This window comes from Panthera tigris, chromosome D3, assembly GCF_018350195.1.
Source record: "Panthera tigris isolate Pti1 chromosome D3, P.tigris_Pti1_mat1.1, whole genome shotgun sequence".
Taxonomy (NCBI): Eukaryota; Metazoa; Chordata; class Mammalia; order Carnivora; family Felidae; genus Panthera; species Panthera tigris.
Window position 1 is genome coordinate 57,594,023 of NC_056671.1, and position 27,382 is coordinate 57,621,404.

A 27,382-nucleotide genomic window follows, 5' to 3' on the forward strand; every position below is an offset into this window, starting at 1 on the left:
TGGGTGATGAGAAAAGTTGGTTGGATTCTGGATGTGACAGGAAGATTTAGCTAACAAGACACCTTGTTGTGTTGGATGTGTGGGATAAAAGAACAGGGGGAATCAGATGACCCTGAGATTTTTGGAATTGGCAGCAAGATGGATGAAAGTTGCCACATCTGAGATAGGGAACAGCTAGCTGCAGGAGAAGCAGGTTCCGAGATGGGGTGGGGGTGAGAGCAGAGGTGGTCCCTAAAGCCCAGAGGCTGGATGAGATGGTGTCTAAGAGAGTGAGTATCCAAGTACACAAGAGGTCCAAAGACATTTAAAGGTTAAAGATAAGGAGGAACCAGCACAGCAGACTGAGAAAGGACAGCCAGAAGAAAGGAAGCAGACCAGGTGAATGCAATGTTCTGGAAGCCAAGTGAAAAACAGAAGTCGAGGAGGGAGCCGTCTGCTGGGTCTAGTGCAGCAGCAAAGTCTTCGACCACCTGGGAAAGAGCAGCTTTCAAAGGTGGTGAGAGCAGAAACTTCATTAGGCTGGGTTCAAGAGAGAGAATAGAAAAATTGGAGCAGTGAGCAAAACAACTCTGTTAAGCAGCTTTACTTTAAAGGAAAGGAGAAAAGTTGGGTTATAGCTGGAGGGCTAAGAAGAGTCAAGTGAGGTGTTTTTGTCTTAAGGTGGGTGAAATTATGCCGTGCTTCTATGCCAGCAGGAAGGTCTAGTGGGGGGAGCATGGGAAATGCGGGACAGAGAACCACTGGAATGGCTTCCAAATGCACACATGGAGCGTTGACCCTGCTAGGAGGGATGGTTTCTCGCTAGTCACAGGAGAGAGGCCATGGCTGGGGTTCAGGTGCGGGCAGGGGGAGGCTGGATGAGGCCCTGGAACATCTCCCCTGACTTCTTCTGTTAAGCTGTTGAACCAGGAAGCAAGGCCATGCTTGTGTGAAGATGTGTGACAGTGGGAAGGTTGGAGGAGAGAGAGGAGGTAGGCAGAGTCACCCAGGAGAGATTGTGATGAGGTTACCAGGCAGCAGTAAGGGTTTCCCAAAGACTGGTGACCATGGACTTAAAGGGCTTGTGCCTTTCCCTGGGCACTTTGAGCCACACTGGTGCATGTGTGGAGTAGCGGGGAGATGGACATTAACTCTACAGCCTTTCCAACACCTGTCCCGTGGCAGGGGAGGGAGCATCTTCCTTGCCTCCCTGTGTCTAGTTAGGACAGCAGCTCCTTAGTTACCTGTGGCTGGGTGGGTCCTGACCAGCCGTCCTGGGTAGGCAGGAAAAGTGGGGGAAATACTCCTATGAGCCAAGGTGCGAGCCAAGAGCAGTGTTCTACCTACCAGAGTCGGGTCCTGGAGCAGGTCATTGCAACTTTGATGGGCATCTTGTCAACCGGAACCACCTCCTCTTCAGTCACTTCATTTCAGTGTTTTCTCTCTGTATAAAGCCTCTGTATTACCTAACTGGTTTCTCACAGGATTAAGGCACCTGCCACTTGCTCATTTTTTTTTTTTCTCCTGTATGCTTTCAGGTTTGTGGTCCGCAGGTGTTCAGGATGCCGGTGTAAATGAACAGTGTGGCGACATCCTCACCAACAAACGGTTCATGCTGGACATGCTGTATGCCCATAACAGAAAGCCCACGGATGACGAGGAGAAGGGAGAGGGCGAGACTGGGAGGACTGAGCCAGGCGCAGAGGCGGTAGCCAGCCTGGCTAGCAGGATATCCACCCTGCAGGCCAACTCTCTGGCCCAGGATGACAGCGTCAGGAGGGTGGACGTTGGCTGTCTGGACAATCGGGGCAGCGTGAAAGCCTTCGCTGAGAAATTCAACAGTGGGGACCTGGGGAGAGGGTCCATCTCCCTGATGCCGAGCCTAATGACAAAGTCCCAGAGAAAGCATCTGCACAGCAGAAGACGGAATCTGACTACATTTGGGACCAGCTCATGGCCAATCCGAGGGAGCTGAGAATCCAAGACATGGATTTCACCGACCTGGGGGAGGAGGATGACGTCGACGTCCTGGATGTGGACCTGGGTCCTAGGGAGGCTCCGGGGCCACCGCCCCCGCCCCCACCCACTTTTCTGGGTTTGCCTCCCCCACCCCCACCGCCCCTTTTGGACAGCGTGCCTCCCCCTCCTGTCCCCGGTAATTTATTGGCTCCTCCTCCTCCAGTGTTCAACGCTCCTCAGGGCTTAGGGTGGCCCCAGGTACCCCGGGGTCAGCCGGCATTCACAAAGAAAAAGAAGACCATCCGTCTATTCTGGAATGAAGTGCGGCCATTCGAGTGGCCATGTAAGAACAACCGCCGCTGCCGAGAATTCCTGTGGTCGAAACTGGAACCTATTAAGGTGGACACTTCCAGGCTGGAGCACCTGTTTGAGTCCAAGTCTAAGGAACTGTCCGTCTCAAAGGTACCGCTAGCACCCCAAATGCTTCTTGATCTGCAGAGTTACTTTCCGCTGTTGAGTAGGACTGGGAGATGTGTTGTATATAAAATTCCCTTCATGCTGCTTTTGCTATATGGTAAAAAAAAAAAAAAAAAGAAAGAAAAGGCGGTTGGTGTAAACACCTTTAAGAGATGAGTCTTTGTGCCATACGCTAGATGTAACCTAAATGAGTATGGGACCCTTCATGGCCAACATGGACAGCAGCTTCCTAACACCATTAGGCAAAGTAGCTTTCAAAGAACCAAATAACCCAGAGGAAAAGACAAAAACATTAACCAGGGAATATTAGCCGAGCCCACCAGTAGATGCTGATGTTAACTAGAGGAAAGTAGTCTTGCTAAGTCCAGTAATCTGGACTTGCTAAGTCCAGATCGACCACCTGGACTTTATCCAGGAGATGTGGCTATTTACTCTCGCCTTGATTGGTTATAGTGGATGGATGGTAGTGGTAGTTTGAACCTACGATGTAACCACATGGTAATTTAGAGTAAACTTGCAAGAACTTACCATAAATTAGTTTTAGCTCCATGTGTTCCATTTATCATCATTTTGGGTGAGTACACAGCTGCCTGAGCTGGACTCCCCGACCTGCCAGGCAAGTGCCAATTCCGGATCAAAAAGTAGGTGCAACATTCTGAGGACAAGAGGGCCCTTCAGACAAGGAGCCAAGTGACAGAGTCCGTGCCTAGGGAGGGGTGGGACTAGGGGGGCCTGGAACCAGGGGCGCTGCTCCTCCTGAATTGGCCTTCGCCCTGGTGTTGATTTCTGCCTAGTCTCCACAAGGATGTGAATCTCAACTGGTCTAGCCTTAGGAACCCCACCCCCCCCCCCCCCAGGTCAGAATTAAAGCTTCCTCCTGTTTGTAAATCCAAACTGCTAGGATCCAACTCAGCACATCATGTCCAGTCAGTCCTCTCCTTCCGCTGAAAGTAGACCCCCTTTTGTCCTCTCCAGAAAATGACACCTAGGAAAGTGAGGTTGGGCATCCCCTCTCAGTGTCTCTGTGTCCTGACTTTCCCAGGACTGGTGGCATGTTGTGCTGAGCCACCCGTGTGTCCCCTTGAGTTCTTCCAGTGCAGCATGGCATTTGGGAGAAGCTATTCCTGGCTGGTTAAAGCAGCAGTCTCTGGTGGCCCAGAGTTATCCGGGGCCCACCCTCACTCGCACCACCCTCCAACCTACTGATCTAGTTAGCTGGTCTCCTTCAGCCACCACCTCCTCACATGGGCTGGTCTGGCTGGTGAGCCCTCTGGGCTTCCACGGGTTGCTCAACACTCTTAGGTTTCTGGCCCTTGATTTGGGTTGGAGGAAGTAAAGGGAGTAACAGTTTGGCAGTGAAGTTCTTTCTGACTTTGTTTTTACAAAAGGAAGTAGCAAGATTAAAAACTTCATTGAGGGGACCCAAAATGGGCAGTTCACCCACCTCCCTCCTTCTCTTGACTCTACTCTGGTTGGTGACAAGAGTCTGGTCACTGCCCTCTCAGTAACCTGAAGTTCCATTCTTGTTTGAAGTAGGTGGTGACCTCTTAAAATGCTTGATTGCCTGGCTAAAGAACAAATGTTTGCCTAGTTTTTCTAAAATGAGAGCATAAGAGAAAAGTAATATATTGAAAATTTTACCAAACAGATTCCAGAATGTCCTACAATGGGACCTAGGAACCCATACCTCTGTTCTTGGGAGCAGGGTGGGCGGAGATAGGAAATGTGAGAAGGAACTAATTTACAAATGTTACAAAAGGTAAAAAATGCACATTAAGATTAAAATACATCACATTGGAGAGTTGAATCTTTATGTGTATATTATTAATGCAGATATAACCAATTTTACTTTCGTTTATAATCCTTGACTATGATTTTCATACAGCACAGCTGTAAACAACCACTTCTGAATTCTGGCTTGTGAATTCATTCATTATTCATTAAACACAATAGCAACACAAATAAAAATGAAATAGACTTCACAAGCCAGCACAGAGCTGGAATCGGTTTTGGTTTTTGTCAGAAAACTTATACCAGACCGGAGCTCCAGAGCATCCTTCTGACCATCCAGGTCACCCCTCAAAATAAAGATTCATGTTCCAGATCCAAGGCTGGGTGACCAGTTAATGGAAATAAGAACAGGAAAATATGCTTTTGTATTTCCTTTCCAAATAGTTTTTGGAACTGGATCTATTTTTCTGTCTCAGAAGGAAATATATATAGATTTTAGTAAGATGACTTTAATTATGTTTTGTGGAGAAGGACAGAAATCCTGTGCTAAATTTCATCGTGTTGTGTTTCTACTGCTGGTCTGAGATGCGGTGAATCACATAGAAGATCACAGGAGTGACCCCAGAGAATGATGTCAGGGCAGAAAGCCCCTGGAGGTATGGGGATGTACCCTCATGGACTTCATATCATCCTGAGGAGCCCCAGGAAGAGGCCTTCATCCTATGTGCCTAATCAAGAGCAGCAAAGTCCCTCCTGCTCCCAAAAGGCAGTTTTTATGTCCTAAGTTACAGACAGTACACAAGACAGGTGTGGACTGGAAGAGAAAACTGGAAGGAAGAAAGGGACTTGGTCTCCCCTTTGAGGGCTCAATGCTGTCTTCCTCCCCTGGGCTCATTAAGTTTATCATGGGGAGGGGATTCCAAAATGGGTTTGGAGAATTTTTTTCAACTTTATTTACTCTGACATTTCAAAACATATCAGAAGCTATTCACAGTGACTTTTTAAGAAAATTCAAAGAATGATGAATTATTTGGTCTGGGGTGAGCCCCAGCCTGGGTTATTTTTAAAAGCACCTCAGGGACTCAACCAAAGTTGTGCACCATGGATTTAAAGTGATAAATGAGGCACCAAGGAGGGAGGCATTGATCCCTTCACCACCGTGTTCCGCGTTGACTCCCCCATCCCCCAATCCATTTTATTCTCCCAAGAAGGGAGTCAAGTTTTCCTATCCTATACTCAAGTTCAGGACATACTGAAATGTTATTTTATTTAACATCACCCTCAGAAAACCTGAATTCTATCATATGGAAATTGAAAACCCAACTTCGGGACTTCAGTGGGGTGACCATACATCTAATGTATCCAGGTTGGCCCGGGTGTATGCCTGTTGTCCCGGCATGTATGTAGAGCACTCCCTTTCTCTCTCAGAGGTCTTCTGGTTAGGGTACTAGACATACTCCATTACCATCAGTAAGGCAGCTGTGTCGCAGCCAGCCTCAGCTATGGAAGACTGCTGCAGAAGAACTGGGAAATTAATGCTTTTTTTCCCTAAGCTTCATGATAAGGCAAGCCTATTCTGCCAAGTTCCTCAGAAACTCTATTCCTAGCTACAGGTTTGTCAGCCTTTATGCAAACATAGTTGGGTGATGTCGTTGTTGCCTTAATGCTTGCCCATGTGTATCAGTCTCCCTTGTTACAAGGACTTAGGAATATTCCACAGTTGTCACATCTTTATGACATCTGTATTGTGGTCGCATTGTCATTGTCACTTTCTCAACAGGCAGTTTTGAAAATATCCAGTGGCGTCACTCTCTTGGCAGTTAGTGGAGAGTGAGAAGGAATGATTTATCATTGCAAAGCCAGTGCCCTGCTGAGCCAGACCCAGGGTCTGTGACTGCGATGCTGAGAAGCATTTTGAGAGGTCGTGCATTTCATGGGAGTGCTCTCCAGCTGAGGGGTATTTGTTGACTAAATCACATCCTTAGTTCAGTTTCCGTGTTCGGTCACGGCACCCTCTGGGGTGGCAAGTTCTGTATACTGAATATCCATTCTTTAAATGTTGCATCCTTTATTTCTAGTAAAATCAGTCTTTAAAAAGTCGAAGGGGGTGATTCTTCAGGGCAGGATGAACACACTGGAAAGCAAGCCCTTTTACCTGCCCAGATGGCATGCCTCCACGTGTGCTTCTCATTTCATACTGTCCCCTCATGGGGAAGTTTCCGCCTTCACCGTGGTCCTCCTTCTCTGGACCTTGGACCTCCTTATGCATGTGCCACGGGCAGAAGCCCCAGGGCTGTGTAGAGACATGGATCCAGGTTTTCTGTCTTATTTCCAAGAACCGCACCCATGATGTGGTTGCATGGAGTTAGCTGTAGCCGGATGTGTGGCCCTGCCTTCAGCAGTCAGCTGCACCCAACCCCAGAGCCTTGCAAGCTGCTTTCCCCTGAATCTGGAAAGACTGTTTCTCTGTCATCGACAGCTTAGCTCCCGGTACTGGGATGAGCTCGGCATTTGTTGGGTGTGTCAGCGTCGTTTTAACATCAACAAAAACCCCCTGCATTGTCTGTAGCTGTGGGGACTTGATCCTACATCATTCATAAAAATGGCAGTCCTTATTGTGTCTTCGAATGGATAGGGGACCCTGTTACTGTTTTCTATTTTAAGAAATGTTCTTTTATCCCTCCCTTTTGTTTCCTGTTTTTAAATTGCATTCCTCTTTAAAGAACAACTTTCTACTCAGCAGTCCTGTCTCAAAAGCCTTTAGACTTTCAAAAAGTCTAAATCAGTCTCTCTAGATGCATGAGAGATCATTTAGCATCTATGATCCCTGTGCCCTGCTCCAGACCAAGGAGATCAGAATCTCTGAGGATGATGCCCAGGCATCACTGATGTTTAGAAGTACCACTGAAGATTCTCTTGTGCACTCACCATTGTGCTTTGATCTAAATAAACTACATTTTCTGGTTTTCCTTCAGAAAGCGTCAGGAGATTGATCAGTCCTGTTTTCTTCTCAGATACATAATGCTGAGTTTCTCCTATCTAGTGGTAATGAGTCACTTAATGTTGACCCATCTGCCATCAGTCATGGAAGCAGTCATGTCTCCTGGAAAAGGAGAATCTCCTGTTGTTTCTCCAGAATGCTCCTTCCAATTAGTCCTAGAGACCAGTCTGTTAGCCTCAGAAGGGAATTTGGCCTGTGGAAATCACCATGATATTCTCTTTGTTAAAACAGAAACCGAGGTGTTCTCTACATTCTTTTTTGCAAGATCTTTAGTACCATTCAAGGAATGCTCATTTTCTGGGATTCCATGTGCCTGGAGGTCTGTGCAGACTCTAATAAGCACCCATGAGCTATTTTCAGTCATTTAGAAAGCCCCTTGCAAGTTGTCCGTATCCATGGCAAGAGCTTTATAGGCTAAATTGAATATTGAGTCTCTGTACTTTTCTCTGGAATTATTACTCTCCAGGGTAAGGACACTGATCTGATCTGACCTTCTTATTTATGTAGATGTCTTTGATCAGCAAATGTGGTAGACACATTAGTCATGAAAAATATATACTGGTAGACCATGTATTTTTAAAATGTCAGTTGAACAGAAATGATAAAAAGGAGTCATTGGTGGTGAAATAGCTAAGAACTAATTTTTAGAAAGTAATATGTTCCAAGCATTGTCATAAGTGCTTTACATGTATTAATTCCAGTAATGTTATTCTTTTTTTTTTTATGAAATTTATTGTCAAATTGGTTTCCATACAACACCCAGTGCTCATCCCAATAGGTGCCCTCCCCAGGACCCATCACCCATTCTCCCACCCCCTATCAACCCTCAGTTTATTCTCAGTTTTTAAGAGCCTCTTATGTTTTGGCTCCCTCTCTAACCTTTTTTTTTTTCCTTCCCCTCCCCCATGGTCTTCTGTTAAGTTTCTCAGGATCCACATAGGAGTGAAAACATATGGTATCTGTCTTTCTCTGTATGACTTATTTCACTTAGCATAACACTCTCCAGTAATGCTATTCTGATAGTTCCAGCAAATACCTCTGTAGTGCCTACCGTGATCCAGGCATTGTTCTTGCTGCTTTACATCCATGGTCACATTTCATTCTCACAGAAAATCTTGCAAGATATGTGCCAGAGAGAAAACTGAAGCACAGAGAGGTCCAGTGACTTGCCAAAGTCACACAGCCATGAATGGTCACATCCCAGCTGAAGTTAACTTTCAGGGCTCCCGAGTCTGTCCATGTGATCCTTGGATTCCATTTTGTTTCTGCTACTTTTTGATAAAAAGGTCAATCAGCCAAAGTTTGGTCCTCCACCTCAGTGAGTCTCGAGAACCATCAGGGAAGAAAGGCTTGCTAGAAAGAGGGTCCCTTGGGCCCAGGCTCTGGGCACAGCATGTTAGATTAGGACTTGGCTGAAAGTGAAATGGGAACACTGGACTCTGGCATGAGATAGTTGCCCCAGCAAAAGAGTGGTAGTAAGGCAGTGTGGAGGAAACCACTGTGGATCTGTCTCTGTACGTGCCATTTTTCCAAATATGTCCATAAGTGTTCAGGGGAAAAGGAACTTGTTTAAGGGGTATGGGGCACCCTGGGAAGATGCCAGGCTCTGTTTTGCTTCCAGAAAACCTGGTTAAGCTGAACTCTTGACCAGAACCAGGCAGTAATGCCCAGCATATAGAATAGCACCACCTTTGAAGCCCCAACTTTCAGGGATCCTCTAGTGTGCCAACAGTTCCCTTTCCAGAAATACTGTCTCTGGGGAAATGCTTCAGTCTTGTATGCCATGTAGGGCTTTTGTTTGTTTTTGTTTCTGATTCAGCCAAGAAGATTGTAGGGAGAGGGGAGGCGGTGTAAGGTCCAAACTGGTGAGAGAAGAGGTTACCCTCCATGGAAAGAGATGCTATAAAGGCAAGCAGACACCTTGGATAAGGGTCAGGAAGGAGGTCACTAAGGCAATTCAGCTCCTTTCTCCCAAGCTGTGCAAGAAGACTGAAGGTCTAACCTCCAAGAAGACAGAAGTGAGCCCCTCCAGGAAGAGGCTTCAAATAGGCAGCATCCAAGACCATAGAGTTGCAGGATTTTTGAGAAGCATAGAGGAGATGGTCAATTTAAGTGGTTATTAGTAACTACCAATGCTTGGGGAGAAGACTGTGACCATTCCCTGCAGCCCCAGATTCACCTAGTGATCAGCTTCCTGAGATGGGGTCTACTCTGTAGAACCCATAGGGCCCTGCTCTAAGACATAGGGCCCTGCAAACAGTGTCGCAGGATCATGTGAAGGACATAGTAAAGATCAGACTTGCTGAGCTGGGACTTTGATCACAGAATGACAATTAAAATGGATCGAATTTGATGACTGCTAATCCTGAGACGTGGGCATGTGCTCCTGGGCACAGAAAACTTTGGCTTATTGCAGGTACTGCTCTAGGTTATCGTGGAAGGGAAGGGGAGAGTCGGCCATCCCCACATGATCTCCTCCTTCATCTCGGGCAGAACGGACGCCAGGGCACTTGGGTGCTCAGTGGCCTCTAGTGGAGTCTGTTTTAATGATGAGGAACAGCATTTAAAACACCTTTTGGATAAAATCCAGAGATTGAACAATTCAATTTCAGATATTACCTTAATTCTTATTCTTTCCCTTACCAAGTGGGTCAAAGTGCTCTGAAAACACATGGAGTCACCTTTGGGGACAGCTGTCCCTGTTATTTCAGGATGCTCAGCCGCTTGCTTCTTCCTGACTTGTAGGGGAGTATGTGGGTGTGTTCACTGGTATAAATTGAATGCTGTTGGGAATGGAGACAAGGACATGCCCGGCTCAGAGCCATCACATAGGTGTGTGCAGGCTGTGTGCTGTGCAGGCTGCCATGGGGCTGTGTCTCCCCAGGGAAGGCATCTTTTTCTCATTTGCGCAAAGGCTAGATTGGGCTGAGTCTGCTCAGGCATCTTTCCAGGCTCTTGGAGTAAAGAGGGCCTATATAGATGAGGGGCTAAGAGCTAATGATTCCCAGGGAATCCCTGCCTTCCAGGAAATGTCTCCTGTATTGGAGCCTGGCTATGGGTAGTTGCCTCTCCTATGCCAGGTCCCAGGCTCCTTCTGCCATCCATGCTGCCCTCCTTATGCTCACTGGATGTCTACTGAAGCATCTTCAGGCCTTGTGTCCTGGCATCCCTCTTTGTTGCCTGCCTTCAGCATTTTGCCAAGCCTTTTCTCATTCCTTCTTAGCTTTCCACACACAAAATAATATGTTAGATTTAAAAGCTGAATATCAGGGGCTCCTAATAAGCTTACTTGATTAAATACACAGCAGATAAACTTGCCCTGCAGAGTGGAATGCTTCTAGGCCACATGTCCCTGGGCATTCAAACCTGATCACACCCACAAGAATTGTTCCTCCTGGCTACCAGGCTGCAAAACAGCTGGGGATGCTTTCGGTTATTGTCTTCGTGAGGAAATTTTAATTTATTCCCAAATGCATATTTAAAGACTTAAAATAGAATTTTAGCAATTGAGTTTGGAAGGGCTTAGTAGGGCTTAAGGAACCACAGTCCATTTCTCCTTGCCAGCTTGCAGCCTTCAGTGTTAAAGCAGGCCAGCTTCTCCAGAAAGCTCAGCTGTTCGAAGGCCCAGCCAGTAGGGAGGGCCTCAGTGCAAGAGACTGACAGCAGCATCAGCCACTCGGCTGGGGCCTGTGTGCAGCAGAATCAGAGCAGCTGGTTCCTGAGGTCCCTGCATATGGCCCCCAAACCTCCTGCTTCATCCCTGGCAGTTTCCAGCAGGCTAGACAAAGCCACTTCTTATCTCCTTATCTTCACTCCCCAACTCCAGGCTCTCCCCTAGACATTCCCTAGGGCCCAGGTCAAGCGTCAACTCCTTCAGAGCCTGACCTCTTCCACCACCCTGCCACTGAGCCCTTGCCCATGGGGAGCACACCCATCACCGTGCTGAATGTGTCTTTTCCTTCCGGACATCCCTTGTGACTTGCTCATCATTATCAACCTGGGCTTGGGCTTGTTACATAAGTGAAAATAGTCATCCTTCCAGCTCTGTTTGTCCCAGGGGAGGAATCTGAGCGCACACAGGGTGCCGGCTGAGCCAGAACTCCTCCCCTCTCCTCCATTGCCACCTGCCCTTAACTCCCTGAGAGCTGAAGGGTGGGGGCCTTGTCATCTCGACTCTGGACACATGTTGGCTTACCAAGTCCCATACTTGGTAGGCTCTACAAAGTCATGTGCCAGCCCAGAACCTGCCCCCAAGGAGCACCCAGGTCAGTAGGGAAGCCAGACTCACTAGGGCTCTGTGAGGACACCTGGACGCTTCTTGTCCCCTGTCTCCCTCTTTGGCCTCTGTGCCCATTCATCCCTCATTCTTGTTGAGCAGGTTCCCTTTTGCTTCCCTTCCTCAGAAGGCGCCCCCTCAGCTGCCCAATGGGCAGCCACCTAGATGTCTAAGTGTGGCAGGTACTCCATTATGAGGGGCACAGGATGTTTAAATGGTGAGGGGATTCCCTGAGACAGTGTGGCCAGGGATGCAGGGGGGCTGGCAGGCCAGCGACGCTGGATTCTTCTCACCACTCCTGTCTTCTCGGCACATACCATGTGCACTAAGGCCAACCAAGGCACATTCCGACACCTTGCAGCCTGCAGGAAGGGAACTTTGAGAGGTTTTAGTTCTGTTTCCACTGCCTCTATGGAAAAAAACAGGGTTTTTTTTTTTTTTCCTTGCCAAATATCACATTTTTCCCAATTGAAGGAAAATCAGTTTTATTTTGTAATGTGTCTGACTCGTGAAGTTCCATTGCTGACCCATGCTTGGCGGCTTCTCAGAGCTAATCCCTGATCTCTTTCTTCTGTGCTGAGCAGTAGCCAGTCCTGAGCTGAATCAGGGCCATTTGTTTTCATCTCTAAATAAGTAGTGAGTTTGCTTTTAATAATGAAACACAGAAAGGACCAAAGATGATGCATTAATCTTGGGTTCTCCTTATTTTATCACCAAGAAAACTGCTGCAGATGGAAAAAGGCAGGAGGTCATCGTCCTGGACCCCAAGAGGAGCAATGCTATTAATATCGGTCTGACAGTGCTGCCCCCCCCGAGGACGATTAAGATAGCCATTTTGAATTTCGATGAATACGCCTTAAACAAAGAAGGAATTGAGGTAAGAGAAGCTCTCTCAAGCATTATTTGTGCTCTGTTAACATGTCCCATATGTAAAGCATTACTGTGTCCAATATGACTTTCTCCGCAGGGTGCCTTGCCATTTTTCTGTTTCAGCCAAACTCTGAATAATGTTAATAATTCGCACATTTTTTTTTAACTTCTGGGTTGTGGGGGGAAGCCCCGCTTGGCCTATGAAGTTCAGTGATCCTCACTGTCTGGTTCATTTACTGCCTGCTTTCTGACCATGCTTGCCTACCTCAGCACGGAAGAAGACCGGGATAACCTTTCCAACCAAACAAGCTTAATGAACAGTTTCACAAGTAGGGATTTCGCTGTGTGCTCCCACCCACGCGAATGGCTCTCTTTCACTCTTTCACCAGTACAAGGGACGTGTAGAGATAGGTTTTGTGTGACAAACTGAAGAACCCATGCCACCCACCCTTGAGCAGGTGTTGATCTGAATGGCAGCAGTGGAGGGAGACGGGTTGCTTGCTGTGACTGTGTGATCTGCTGGGCTCAGTGCTCTTCAGCCAGGCCCCGTTCTGCCTCCACCATGGGCTGCTATGACTTCGCAGCAAGTTAAAGCTCCTATTCTAATCATGGAGAACACGTGAGGGGAGCGAGGGACCCGGCACGCAGGTTCCGCCAGATGGGCAGCAGAGCCTAGGGCCCTCTGACTGGGTCACCGTGGGGATGTGAGGGTGTTGCGTTGTGGTGTTAGGTGACACTCTCACCATCCTCCTAGTGGCAAGGAGCCCTGGATCCCTTTAAAGCCTTCCCGTAGTTGGGGTTCATGGGTGCACAGCCTTATCTGAGGCACTGGAGAGTGGACGGGACCAGTGAGGGCTGGCTGAAGACGGAGGGTGAGCCCCTGACAGTGAGGAAGGGCCCGGGCCAAGCTGCCAGGCTCACCCATGGCCCCAAGTGTGGGAAGTAGCAGTGGAGCCCTTGGGGCCAAGTGGGTCTGAACCCAGAAGACCAGGTGTGCTTCTGTACTTTGGAAAGACGAGGCCCCTCAGGAAAAACTGTGCTCCTAGAGGCTTATATTGGGTTAGTAGTATCCCTTCAAAATCTACATCCACCCACAAACTCAGAATGTGACCTTATTTGGAAGTAGGGTCTTGGCAGACGTAATTGAGATAAAGTCATATTCAATTAGGGTGGGCCCTACTCCAGTGACTGATGTCCTTATAAGAAGAGGGAAGTTTAGACAGAGACACAGAGAGGGGAATGCCATTCTGTGAAGACCGAGAACACACAAGGACACACACAGAACAGACTGCTGTGTGATGACTGAGGCAGAGATCGGAGTGATGTTTACAAGCCAAGGGACGACACTAAGGGCCACCTGCAACTACCAGAAACTAGGAAGGGATGAGGAAGAATTCTGCACCCCGCCCCCCGCCCCCAGGGCCTTCAGAGAGAACATTGCCCTGCTGACACCTTGATGTCAGATTTGTAGTCTCTCTCAGACCGAGAGAATTCTGTTGTTTTGAGCCACCCAGTTTATAGTATTTTGATGGCAACTCTAGGAAACCAGTACAAGGCCTAAGCAGCTCTACTCTAAGAAACAGACACGTGCTGTGTTCCAGGAGCCGGATCTCAGGTGGGGTCTGCATTTGCTTTCTGGCTGGAGAGAAAGTGGAGCCAGGAGCCCTGGAGTCAGGCAAGGAAGCAGAGCAGGTGAATGTATCCAGGTTCGCAGCCACGGAGTGAGGGCATGTGGCCCACTGAGGCAGGGGTATAAAGGAGAGAGAGCAGGTGACAGCAGGCAAACACAGAGAGGGACACTGAGGCAGCTACTGGACGGTGAGAAGGAGGCAGGCCAGGCCTCAGTGTGAGGCTGCCCCTCTCTGGGGCCCCCGGAGAAGTAAGGGAGGAGAAGGGCATTGGCTGGCCCCCAGGCAGATGGGGGCTGCCAGCCTGGATGAACCAAGTACAACGTGTCTTTCATCTAGAACAAACTGCATGGTGGGCCCTCGCACACATTCCAGCCGTCCTATTTACTTAACAGTGTCTTTCGGCGATTGCAAAAGCTTCAGATTCATACAAAGAGAGGCTTCAAATGCAGCCAGAGCCAGGCTGATTGAAGGAAAAAATGACAGCTTCCCCTTTTAAAAATATTTCCCCTTCTTGTCATGAGAACTTGAAAGTCCATCAGGAGAGATTGATTCCTTTGGGTTTTGCCTTTTTCTTTCCTGAAATGTAGCTCTCCTTGGGTAGGGAAAGTTTCAGATACAATAAGTTACTGAGATTTTAGAATAACTCAAATCACTTTTTTTTTTCCTGTTTTCCAGATGAGTACCTGTTTTTTTTTTTTTAATGTGTATTTATTTTTGAGAGAGAGAGAAAGAGAGGGGGACAGAGGATCCAAAGCAGGCTGTGCGTTGTCAGTGTGGAGCCCAACGTAGGGCTCGAACTCCCCAGCTGTAAGATCAGGACCCAGGCCAAAGTCAGACGCTTAACCAACGAGCCACCCAGGCGCCCCGTTGAATATCTTTTCGATCCGGGCAGGAATAATGATGACAACAGTAGTGCTGATGGTGCATACAGGAACACCACCACAGCGCTAAACCTGACTTCCGTAGCTTTCTTCCTGTGGGCCCGGGCACAAGCCGGGTGCTCTACACAGATTCTCAGGAGGTACGGCTATTTTGTTCCCCACCTTCAAGATGAGGAGAGTCCCAGTACCAGTCTGTGCCTGGCTTCCACAAGCCAGTACGAAGTCTGAGTCTGAAGTGTAGACCCTGAGCCTTGGGGATGGAGTGTATTCTGTGCCGGGACTTGTGCGACAGGAAGAACAAGAAGGAATCTGAAAGGTCATGAGGAGCCCCCCCGGAGGAGCACAGTCCCCCCTACAGCGCCACCTGTGGCGTGGCCCCAGAAGTGGCTGATGTGTGGAATGGTTTTCTGTGGGAGGGCACAGCCGTAGAAATCACTGCTGACCCTGCCTGGGAGTTCAGTGTGCTATGCAAGCTCATTACATGCATCCTGAGTCACAACAGCAAATGGACTTGCGCATTTTTTTTTTTTTTTTACCAGTTTTTATCTAAACGGCATTTCTCAGCCCTGTCACTACTGACATTCTGGCTGGGGCGGTTCTTTATTGTGGGGGCATCCCCTCCCTTGTAGGACGGGTAGCAGCATCCCTGGCCTCCACCCACCCAGTGATACCACCCCAGCGACAACCAAAAATGTCTCCAGACTTTGTCAGACATCCCCTGGAGGCAAACCTCACCCTAATGGAGAATGTCTCATCTGAAGGCTGCCCGTGCCTATTTTTCACTTCTTATCAGCCATGCCAAGGAGATTCCAGTGGAAACCAGACGCACTCATCTGTCACCTGCCATCTCTGGCCACTGATCTCCAGGACCTGAGAGGCCTAGATACTCTAGATCCATGCCCTGGACCATTAGCCAGAGCTTACTTTCTGGGCTTGTTGTTTAGGAGCTAAGTCAGGACTGAGAAGCGATGGCTATTGTGTATTTACAGATCTTTACTAATAAGATTTCGAGCTTGTGCCCAAAGGGCATTTTGCCAAACAAACTGTCTGCTTCTTGGACACAGGCACGGTAGCCTGGCACCATGGCTTAATAGGGCCATTTGAAACCTCTGGGTACCAAATGTGATTAGGATGTATTAAATTACATCCTGTGGCTTTGCTTAGCAACCCAGTGATATGTATCCGGCTATGCCACGAAAACCTGAGGGAACGGTTGACTAACTTCATTAAGGAAGTAATTTTTCATAAGAGTATTAAACTTGAGAACACATTTTGGGGGCCATCTCTAAGTAGTATTAATGATATTTTTCCAAGTAAAATGTCATCAGGTTATCACAAATGGAAGTATGAAGGGGTTTCCTTTTTTCTTGTGGTTTTCTAATTTTTATACGGTCTGTGCCTACAGAGGGTAGCATGACTGAATGGTCCCAAGTGATACTTAACGTGACTTGTTTTGGCTGCCAGGCCCACCAGCATCCTAGAAATAGAAAGTCCCTGGGGCGCCTGGGTGCCTCAGTCAGTTGAGCATCCGACTCGAGCTTCCGACTCTTGATTTCTGCTTAGGACAAGTATCTTGGACTTCGGGAGATTGAGCCCCGCGTTGGGCTCTGCACTGGTAGAACAGAGCCTGCTTGGGATTCTCTCTCTCCCTCTCTCTCTCTGCCCCTCCCCCACTCATGCTTTCTCCCTGTCTCTCAAAAACAAATAAATATTAAACAAAAAGAAAAAAGAAACAGTCCCTTTGGCTGCATATACAGAATCATAGCACATTTTCAGACAGTTCGTGCTGTTCAGTCCCTGTCCAAGTGCGTGCCAGACACACAGACAAACCTGAGCCCGGGAGCCATGGTGGATCAGCAGTGCCAGGGAACCAGAATATCCCTGCAGCTGGGCGCCTGAGCCACCCAAACCCTGGTGGTTTTGCATTTTTGGTTGAAAAGCCCTGAATTGCGGAGACAGTGCTGGAAAAGTAGGAGCAGCCCCTTGGTGGTCCTCCAGCTCTGCCTTGGTTGATCCAACGTAGCCTCAGGCACCTCACTTCCTCTGCAGAGTTGATGCAATATTTTCTGCCCCACATGCTTCACTGAGTAGTCCTAAGAATGAAAGAAAATACAATCAAGATGCCTTGAGAAGTAAAGGGGGAAAAAAAATCCCTGCATAAGAATAAGGACATGAATAGAAAGCCATGGTCTCAGGAGATTATGCAAGTTGTGCACAAACCAGCCTCAGCTCGAAGTGCTCCACCTTTCCGTGATTGTCACCAAAATCCCTGGGCTGGATTCTCATCCACAGCTGGGGCCAGGGTTCTGTTCAAAACTCACAGGGCAAAATAATTCCTTGTTATAGACTTATCTGCAGGTGAATGAGATGGCCAAACACCAAAGCATTTGGGTTCATAAAAAAAATGAGACTTCTCCATTTTTCTCTGAAATCTGGTTTTCAGATAGCAAAGCAAGTATACTTCAAGCAGTGCTGGCAGGATACTGTCTGGGAGAAAGCAAAAAAAGAAAACAAACGCTGGGATTATTACATAGTAGTTTTGTTTGATGTCTTTTTCCCTGTGAAACCAAACGGTGACCGTAAAATCATCAATAAATTCACCCACATGGTAGAAGAGCAAATTAAAGGTACCTCTTTGTGCTCATCCCCTTAGCATCTGCTCATGGAAGAAAGCCATCAGCTCCTAGAAGGTGGGTTTGACCTGCCTTTCCACTGTCTTATGGCTATTTTTATTGCCAGGGATGTGTAAAAAATAAAGTGAAATAAACCGGCAGCTGGCAACCTCATAAATCTGCAGCGGTGAGCAAATGGTTTAAATTAGTCAGAGAAGTACAAAACAAAAGTAAGAGTGTTTGATTACTTTCCCAAAGGAAAGAAGCAACTAAAATCATTGCCGGAAAATGCCTTCTGAGGAAGGAGGAAAAGTGTTGGCAATTTTTTGTTCTGGAGTTCTTGTGCATGCTTTAAACAACTTAAGCAGTAAGAAAATGAGAACACAAATTTTAGTTTTTGTTTTGAAGGCTGGTTAAATTCAGATCCTGAATGTTTTTAAAGTGGTGACATCTGCCTGCATTGTTTGGGTTATTTTTTTTTTAAACCATCTGTGTGGACAGGTGGGAGCAAAGAGCATTGTTGCTGAATAAGTGCCCTGATGCCTACGTTCCACCCACTCAGTCTGTGTCGGGGCCACGATGAAGGGAATATTGGAAGAGGAGGCTTCTAGGCTCCCCTTCTGCATCCTCGCTGCGACTAATGCACAGAAGACACAGCTGAGTGTGGTTTGGCCTCTCTACCTTCTAAGAAACTCCAGAGATGACCATCCTGAGGACTCTCTCATCAGACCCAGGATGCCAGCCACCGCACTCGGATACATTGTGCGCACATCTGCGTGTTTGTGGATTGTGCTGTCTTGTCCAGTTTTTAATTTTATTTTTAATTTTTGTGTGTGTGTTACTATAGAGGAAAACTGACCTGTTTTGGTGTCCAGTTAGTTCTGTGAGTTGTAAAATCTATAAATTCATGAGCAGTGACCATGGCAGTCAGGATTCACAACAGTCCTATGTCCCAGAAAAGGTCTTACGGTAGCTCTTTCTAGTCAAGCCCTTCACCTACCTGTAGCCCCCTGGAAACCACTGATCTCTTGCCATGACTATGGTTTTGTCTTTTTGAGAAAGACAAAAAATTCTTTTTGGAACCATGCAGTATAGCCTTGTAAGACTGACTTCTTTCACTCAGCATGATGGGCACTTTTGAGATTCATCCAAGTTGTGGTGTGTATCTATAGCTGGTCCCTTTTTATTGCTGAGCACCGTAGCATTGCAGGGATGTGCCACGGTTTGTCTGTGCGTCTGTTGAAGGATTATGTAGCCTGGTCAGGTTTTCGGCAAGTGTGAATAAGACTGCTACAGATAGTCACGTACAGGTTTTTATGTGAACTTCAGTTTTCATTTTTCTAGGGTAAATACCTCCAAATGGAATCACTGGGTAATATGATAAATCATAACCTTTTGAGGAACTATAATTTGTCTTTATTTTCAGTGTCTTTCACAGATAAAAAAGTTTCAATTTGGATAGAGTTCAGTTTCTCAACCCTAGTCTCTTTTGGTGTTGTGTCTAAGAGTTTGTGGCCTAACGTGGGTCGCAAACATGTTCTTCTATGTTTCCTCTTTTAAAGAAAAAAATTTTTGATGTTTATTTTTGAGAGAAAGAGAGACAGAGTGCAAGCGGGGAGGGACAGAGAGAGAAGGAGACTCCAAAGAATCCAAAGCAGGCTCCAGGTTCTGAGCCATCAGCACAGAGCCCGACGAAGGGCTCAAACTCATGAACAATGAGATCATGACCTGAGCTGAAGTCAGATACTTAACCGACTGAGCCACCGAGGCACCCCTCTTCTGTGCTTCCTCTTAGAAGTTTTGTAGTGTTACCTTTGACTTTTAGATCTGTGAACCTTTTGAGTTAATTTATATGTAACATTTTTTGCACATGGATTCCAGTTCCAGCACCATTTGTTGAAAATACTATCTTTTCTCTATTGAGCTGCTTTTGTACCTTGGTCAAAATCACTGGGCTGTATTTGTTTCCTCTCTTTCTGGATTCCCTGTATTTTCCCACTGACCCATGTGTTTGTCCTATTGTCCATGCCACATTGTTTTATTCCTATACCTGTATGGGAGACCTTACCTGTTTTCAAAATTGTTTTTGTTGTTTGGCTCATCTGTCTTGCCACATAACTTTTAGAACCAGCTTGTCTATATCGACAAAAAATTCATGCTGGTATTTTTATTGGAATTGAGTTAGAGTTATAGATCAGTTTTGGGAAAGTTAATATCTTGGCTATATTGAGTCCTTCCGTGAACATGGTATTCCCCATTTATATTAGATTGTCTTTGATTACTTTCATCAGCATTTTTACTTTCTAGCATACAGATCCTGTACGTGATTTGTTAGATTTATACCTAAGTCTTTCATTATAAGTGGTATTTTTTTTTAATTTTCAGTTTGTAATTGTTTACTGTTAATAAAGAAATGACATGAATTTTTATGTATTAACCTTAAATTACACAACATAGTTAAACTCGCTGTTTCATAAATTTTTGTAGGTTCCTCACAATTTTCTATATAGGCAAGTACTTTCTGTGGTAGGAATAGTTTTGCTTTTTCCTTTCTTATCTGTATGTCTCTCTCTTTTTTTTTTTTAATCTTAAAAACTTTACTTTTTCTAAATCTTAGAAGGAAAGTATTCAGTCTGTCACCATCAAGTATGATATGAGCTGTAGGTGTTTTACAAATGTCACTTATCAGATGGAGGAGATTCCTTCTATTGCCGGGCTGCTGAGAGGTGTTTTTTAGGGATGTATATTGAATTTTATCAAAACTGTTTCTGCATCAATTGATGTTATTATGTGAATTTTCTTGTTCAGACCATTGATCTGGTCGATTACTTTCATTGATTGTTTTTTGTGTTTTTTTTTTTTGTACTGAATCAGCCTTGTGGTTCTTGTTTTTAACATATTACTTCATAAAATACAGCAATGTTTATATGTATTAGTATATTGACATTAATATATTTAAAAATAGTTTTGTTAAGGATTTGTGCATATAAGTTATTCAGGGATGTTGGTCTGTGGTTTTATTGTAGTATCTTTGTCTAGTTTTTGTATTGGGGTAATTCTGGTTTGGGGGGAAAAAAAAGAAAATTATTCCCCAGTTGCTTGGGTTCAGGCCACAGGCTCTGACCTGCCTTTTTTGGACTGTGATTCCAGTATCAGCTTTCACAGCCTTTGATTGTTTAAGGTCAGATTCATACATAAACAGCTCAGGGATCACCCCAGAGGTTCTTAAACCATATTTTGTGCCTGCTTTGCCAGGCTCTTCATTTTTCCCTTACCTCCCTAGTACTTTCTAGTTCCCTGGGGGCTTACCTTTCTGGTTCTCCAGCTGAAAGCTGGGGCTCGGTTACCTCACTTTGCCATGCACTTTCTGTGCCGGTGTGTGGGGTCAAGCAGAGGGAAGACAACACGTGCCTAGGGACATGTGCCCATCACATGGGACTGCCTTATACTGAGGAGAACTCCACCTGTTATTTACCTTGTACAAAAATTAAAAAGAACAATGTAAAGCCAAAATGTACATTTTTTTTTAAGTTTATTTATGTTGAGAGAGCACGCACACGAACACACATGAGCGGGAGAGGGGTAGAGAGAGAGGGAGAGAGAGAATCGCAAGCAGGCTCCCCACCATCAACACAGAGCCCGATGCAGGGTTCAATCCCATAGACCATGAGATCATAACCTGAGCCAAAATCAAGAACCGGACCCTTAACCGACTTGAGATACATAGACACCCCCCAAAATGGACATTCTTTATTATCTTATTTTGATTCTTTTTTTAATTGAAAGGAAGTCGCAGAGCCACTTTGGGACCTTAAGGATGGAACAGACCAACTGGAGAACAATAAAACCTTGGTCTTTATCCTGTCTACTCCCTTAGTCCCACCCTTTGGGACTACAGCCTCTTTGATTGGAAAGGAAGGTTTCCTCCCTCAGAGCTTTAGGTGTCTTGCCAGCCTCTGCTGCCACTAGTGTCACTACTAAGAAACCCTTTCCCACTCCATAATTGGGCACTAGAGGATTTCCCTGGAGTTCTCTCTGTCTGTACCTGATGCCCTCTTCCAGGTCTGGGGCTATGTGAGCTCAGGCTGGGGAATGCCAGAGGACAAAGAGTCAACTCATTGCAGTTGAGTTGAACTTCCAATTCTGATCTTCTTCCCTAGTCCACCTGCCACTGTATACTTTTTAGAGTCTTCAAATATCTGCTCCATTCATGCGGACCAGGGTGTATACTTGCATTCAGTGAGATGGGGTAGAGTATGTCTACTCTATCTTACCCAGAAGGAGGGCTCCATCCACTTCTATCCAGATACTTGCTACTGGAGAGCAGCAACCAAAGCCATTTAGAATTAATGAATGAATAGAAGTTACCAAAAAGTGTGGCACAATGCTAGAGAAGGAGAAATGAGAGAAAAATAATGACCCCTTACCTTTAATAATGTTGCTTGTGAAATGTTACATAACAGGAATTTTTACCTTCTTTTAAAATACTTCTCATAATCACTAAGGAGTTTGAACCTATAGGAATCATCATCCTTCTGATGACTTTTTACCACCTCTGCCTTCCATTGTTAATTTTAACCAGAAACAAATAGAAGCATAAGATATTTTTTTCATTAGTAAGTAGGTTTTGCTGTTTTGCAAATACCATCATCATTTTTCTCCAACCAGACTTGAGCTTAGTATTATTTCAAGTGTTTTCATTTCTACATAAAATGTGAAATACAGTTTAAATATTACTATGCTCCATGTACAAAAGCCAGTCTGAGTTCTCATACTGTCTTGACAAATTTTCCTGTTTCCTAGGGAGCAGGGAGCTGTTCTCTAACCTTCCATCTTATTCTTTCACCATTCTCTCACCTCCCATCCCCCCCTTTCTTGTCTAGAATGTCCTTCATATACAAGACCCAGAAAATTTAAGGCAAGTTGTTTAAATTCCTTATGGAATAGGAGGTTAAAGGAGAGAGAGAGAGATCATTTTAGAACAAATGAATGTGAATTTTGACCCTACCTGGGGCTCTTCTTCTCTACAGTATTTGGTTTATAATGATGTACCACTTATAAATGATATGAACATTGATGACAGAATCTCTTTACTACCTGATGGAAAATTACAGTATGATTTTGGAAATGTCAAAGGGCTGGGAGAGGGTCCATCGCTAAGAATATACGATATCATTCCATCTTTCCAGAAAATCCTAACCATGATCCCCACCGAAGAGGAGAAGCAGAAAATCCAAGAAGCACAGCTGGCCAACCCCGATGTGCCACTGGGCAGTGCTGAGCAGTTCCTCCTCACCCTCTCCTCCATCAGCGAGCTCTCTGCTCGGCTTCACCTCTGGGCATTCAAAATGGACTATGAAACGACAGAAAAGGTACGCATTTAGGAAGGGAGGCAGCCAGTCCTCATCCCCAGTGTTGAGAAAGTCAGTTTTTCATTTGTGAAGGCAGTGAACTATCATTCTTAAGTGAGGGTTTGAAAGGCAAGTTAATTATGAGGTTGTGTCTACACTAAGGGATTGGCAGCTGGCCGGTGAGGCATTATTCTCCAATGTCTGCCTGGCACCAGCCTGAGACATTTGCTTGAGGGCATCAGGTGACTGGTAAAAAAAAAATAAACAATGTTTGACTCTATATACTCAGTGTAGAAAATTTAGAAAACGTAGAAATGCCCATATAGAAAGTGACCTGTAATCCTTCCACCTGATAATAATCACCTCAACTGTCATTGACTGTGGCGATTAGCCAGCATCGGGTCACTTTGAGAGAGTATCTCTGTAGGAAGTTGAGAATGAAACAGTGCAAGAGATTTGGAGGAGAACAGAAGGAAAGAGCCTTAACAGTGAAGGCATGGGGAGACTCATCTGGGTAGGAAGCAGAAGGAGCAGGTGTCCTCTGGACTGGGGAAATTTACAGGCTGAGTAGAAGGAACCAGTAGAGAGGAAAGAGGTGGAAGGTGAGCTGGAATGAGCGTAATTGAGAGGAAATGCCCAAAGGAGATAGACTAAAAGCATAGGAAGAGAGGCTGTGTGGTCTCCATCCTCTGACAAAGGAGGCAGCAAGGTCTTATGCTGAGGAAAAAATAGGTGGCAGTGAGTGTAGGGGCTTCAGGAGGGACCATGGTGTTTGGATTCATTCAGGAATCAAGCAGGGATGAAGAGACATAGGACTGAGACGACTTGGCATGACATGGTCTCAAAACCAGTGTGGAAGTCTGAGAGTGGGTGTTTGGAAGGCAGTGGCAGTAGTGAGGATGGTAGGCTTCTAGAAAGTAGCCCAGGCTAAGAAGTGATCAGCCATAGAGTCCTAGAGGGGAGGTTAGGAGACCTGAGGGGTCAGGGGACAGTGAGGGACAGTTTCTGGTGCCATCTGCCTAGAAGGAGAAAGGTGAGAGGAAGACTGTGGAAGATGCTGAAGGAACATGCAAAGGAAGAGGGTCCTAGAAGTTAACCATCGTCAAAAGAGAGAATGAGAGGGGAGTGTGGTCTAAGGGTCCTGCCTGAGCTTGGCAGATGGGCAGGAACAGCGGAAGATGGAGCATTTGTCACCCCAGCACAAGTAGCCACAGGTACCCATTTGGTCTCCACTGGGGAGACTTTGGGGACTAGACTTCCCTGCTGCCCGTTGGCACTTCCATACTTAAGAGCATGTGCTCATAACATGGGATTGCCTTATACCCAGAACTCCGCTGTGGTTACTTTGTACAAAAGTTAAAAACACAAAAACAAAGTAAAGCCAAAATGTCCATTCTTTATCATCACCTTCCAACTTTTTTTAATTGAAAGGAAGTGGCAGAACCACTTTTGGATCTGAAGGAAGGAATAGACCAACTGGAGAACAATAAAACCTTGGGCTTTATCCTGTCTACTCTTTTAGCCATTGGGAACTTTCTAAATGGAACTAATGTAAGTCTTTTATATTCCTTATTCTCCTACCTCCCTTGTCACAAAGTTCCTGCCTTTCATTTGCTGAGGGAGGTTGTACCTCTGGTCCTCCAAAGCACAGATGAACAAGTTAACTTTTGTATTGCTGGAAAATCTAGAAGGAATTTTGTCCTAAACTTATCAGGGCCTATTTATTTGAGCCTGTATCTTGCTGTACAAATAGGAAAACTTAGAAAAAAAAAATTGCTACTCTCAAAATAACATCGGAGAGAGTTTCTTTTGTCCTCCTCCCCCATTTTTTTCCCGAACTTATTGCTTGAATGTTTGTACTTATATACATTATAAAACAAACTTTAAAAAAAAATGGCCTATCTTTGGTCAGGAAGCAGCAAAGTAGAGGGCAAAGAGAGAAAGAAAGTTGAGATACCCAGATGCCAGAGACCCAGCCTCCCAGCACTCTGATTTAGGCATAGAGGCCTAGGGTACCTCATGTCTGGGAAAGGGCTAGAGGTTCATTTCATGCTCAGTATGGCTGGTCTATGTGTGATCAGCTAAGGATAATGGAGCATGTGGCCTGAGAAGCTCCAGTCACAGAGGAACTAAATATTAGGCTACTCCAACAGGACATTGATTCCAGCCATTTGTGCCTTTCGAAGAGCCTGTGTAAAACTTGTGCTCCTTGTCTTTTATTTAATGTTCACCAAACAGGCCAAAGCGTTTGAGTTAAGCTACCTCGAGAAGGTTCCAGAAGTCAAGGACACCGTGCACAAGCAGTCACTTCTCCACCACGTGTGCACCATGGTGGTGGAAAACTTCCCAGACAGCTCTGATCTGTACTCGGAGATCGGGGCTGTCACCAGGTCAGCCAAGGTATGTCTGTGGGCCCAGAGGAGTGGGCCGTGTCTCTCCCTCAGATCCCGGATCTTTGCCAGTCATCTCTGAGGGGCACAGGTTCTATGAAGTAAAAGTGTCCAAGTGCTGCTTGCAACCCTTGCTCTAGAGTTTGTGGATATGACCTGTCTCGTGCTGTTGGTAATGGACTTTTAAGATCCTTTTCCCATCTCTGGTTCTCCATCAGATTCTTTGCTACTGAGGTATGTGAGGCAAGCCTGCCATCCCAGTCCTGACTGCTACATCCACGGCTGAGCAGTGTTACTCACCAGGCCTGGATTCTCCCAAGCTTTAAAACTTCCCAGCTTGCTCGAACTTCCCAGCTCAGGCAACAATGTCAAAAAGATGCAATTTGGCTCCTGCTAAGACTTCCATGGGTCCCTGCTGTGAAACGTGGAGCCAGGAAACAGGGCACACCTGGCCCCCTGCTGCCCCCCCCCCCCCCACACACACACACACAGATTAGCTATTCCTGTGATCTTTCACAGAGGGAACCGTTTTTATGGGGCTGTAAATAGTATAGAGCATTGGCCTCTCGGCTGCAGACTCTTAAATTGAGTGCAGAGCTAAAGAGCTTCATGAACTTGTGTTTATTAGAACAAAGACAGTTGCAGTAGCTGGGCACCCAGCGGCCCCCACTTGCAGGAACATCACTGAGGCTGACCAGCCCCAGAGGAACCCCAAACACAGCAGAACTGGGAGATGTGAGGGTCTTGGGAGCAACAGGAAACTCATGGGGAGGGGCTGAATAGGGCAACAGGAGTCAGAGACCAGTGTGGAGGAAACTTCTAGAAACCCAACCTGGACAGGCTGAGGAGCTGAAAGCAGAACAGCCTTTAGCTCTGGGACACACTGGACTCTAGTGTAAGAAGAGGAGAGAGAGAGTAGTGGGAAGAGGGGACACATGGGGAGGGGGCTTTGCTGAGGCCTCCTTCACGGAACTCCTTCTCTCTGCCTTCTCCCACAGAACTGGCCTGTGGGGCCCCAGGGGCTGGGACCCTCCTTCACCTGCCTCCAGAGCCACAGGCTGGCAGCTGCCGGGTACAGCGAGCAGGGGGTCCTGGGCCGGCCTGATGGTGCACCTGCCTTGAGGTAGAAGGAGGCATGGCCGGAGATCTCCCAGCCTCAACAGCTGACCACAGGCTTCTAAGAACAGACTCCTTTACTTCACAGGCAGCCTTACTGCGTTTACTCTGTGCCAGGCACTGTTCTGAAGTGTTTACAAATATTACTTCAGTATCCTAACCAAGACAAAAAGCCCCTCTGAGTGTCTCAACAGGGGGTCCTCCAACCCCTGTTCTGACACCCACCACGAGCACCTTCTCAGAAGGCAGTTTGTTAGGAACACCTCTGTCTGAGACAGAGTCTGCTGCGTGGCTAGGGTCATCTTGGTCTTGTTACGGGACCCACACAGATCAAATCGGTTCCCTTTTTATAGGTGGTCCTTTGTTCTTTCCCAGGGCCTTCTCCTAGGTAGAGCCTGCTTCTAGCTAAGTAGCCCTGGCCTAGGAGTCCTGATACCAGGCTGACCCCCAGTGACTGCCCCAGCACCCCCCTCAGTATCAGGCCTTCTCCAAAGGATGCTTGGTGATTAGTTAAATAAAAACTAAATAACTTATTCTGGTCTGAAGATTGGCTACACAGGCCAAAAGTGCAGGTAGATTTTACCTATTAACTTCGGCAATTACTAGAGATGACTATTGACCCAACTCTCTGTGGCTTGCAAGAGGGTATCTACCGCTACTCCGCCTTTACTCCCAAAGCCTTTGTGGGTATTGAGGGATCCTTCTACGTGGACCGGTACAAAATAAGGCTCAAGAAACCTCAGCCCTAGTTGCATTCACTCTGTCCTGTGGTGCCACACGTCAGGCCTCAGCATTACAACCCCCAAGGGGTACACTGCCCTGGCGTCTGCAGGATGACTGTGTCCCTGAGCCGTCCCACAGCATCCCAGTCTGACTTGTTAAGGTTTGACTTTGCTTCAGAACACAGCTCACAGGTCTTCCTACAGACACAAGTGGCCCCTATGGAGCAATCCTCAGGAGAGGTCTTCTGGCAAGGACTTCCTTCTCCAAGAAGGCAACAAGTCCAGCTCTCTAACTGAGGTGGAATTAAAAAAAAAAAAAAATGTTTTTAATGTTTATTTGTTGTAGAGACAGAGAGTGGAGGAGGGGCAGAGAGAGAGGCAGACGC

At 46.4% G+C, this 27,382-nt stretch overlaps 1 protein-coding gene across 1 annotated transcript in view; it reads left to right on the forward strand.

Moving 5' to 3' along the window:
* FHOD3 (formin homology 2 domain containing 3) overlaps window positions 1–27,382 on the forward strand; it is a 469,133-nt gene that overhangs the window by 407,943 nt on the left and 33,808 nt on the right. Inside the window, 6 exon segments of the mRNA XM_042961930.1 lie at window positions 1,518–1,844; window positions 1,847–2,400; window positions 12,142–12,300; window positions 22,607–22,789; window positions 24,200–24,319; window positions 25,007–25,168. Coding sequence (XP_042817864.1) covers window positions 1,518–1,844; window positions 1,847–2,400; window positions 12,142–12,300; window positions 22,607–22,789; window positions 24,200–24,319; window positions 25,007–25,168 — 1,505 coding nt within the window.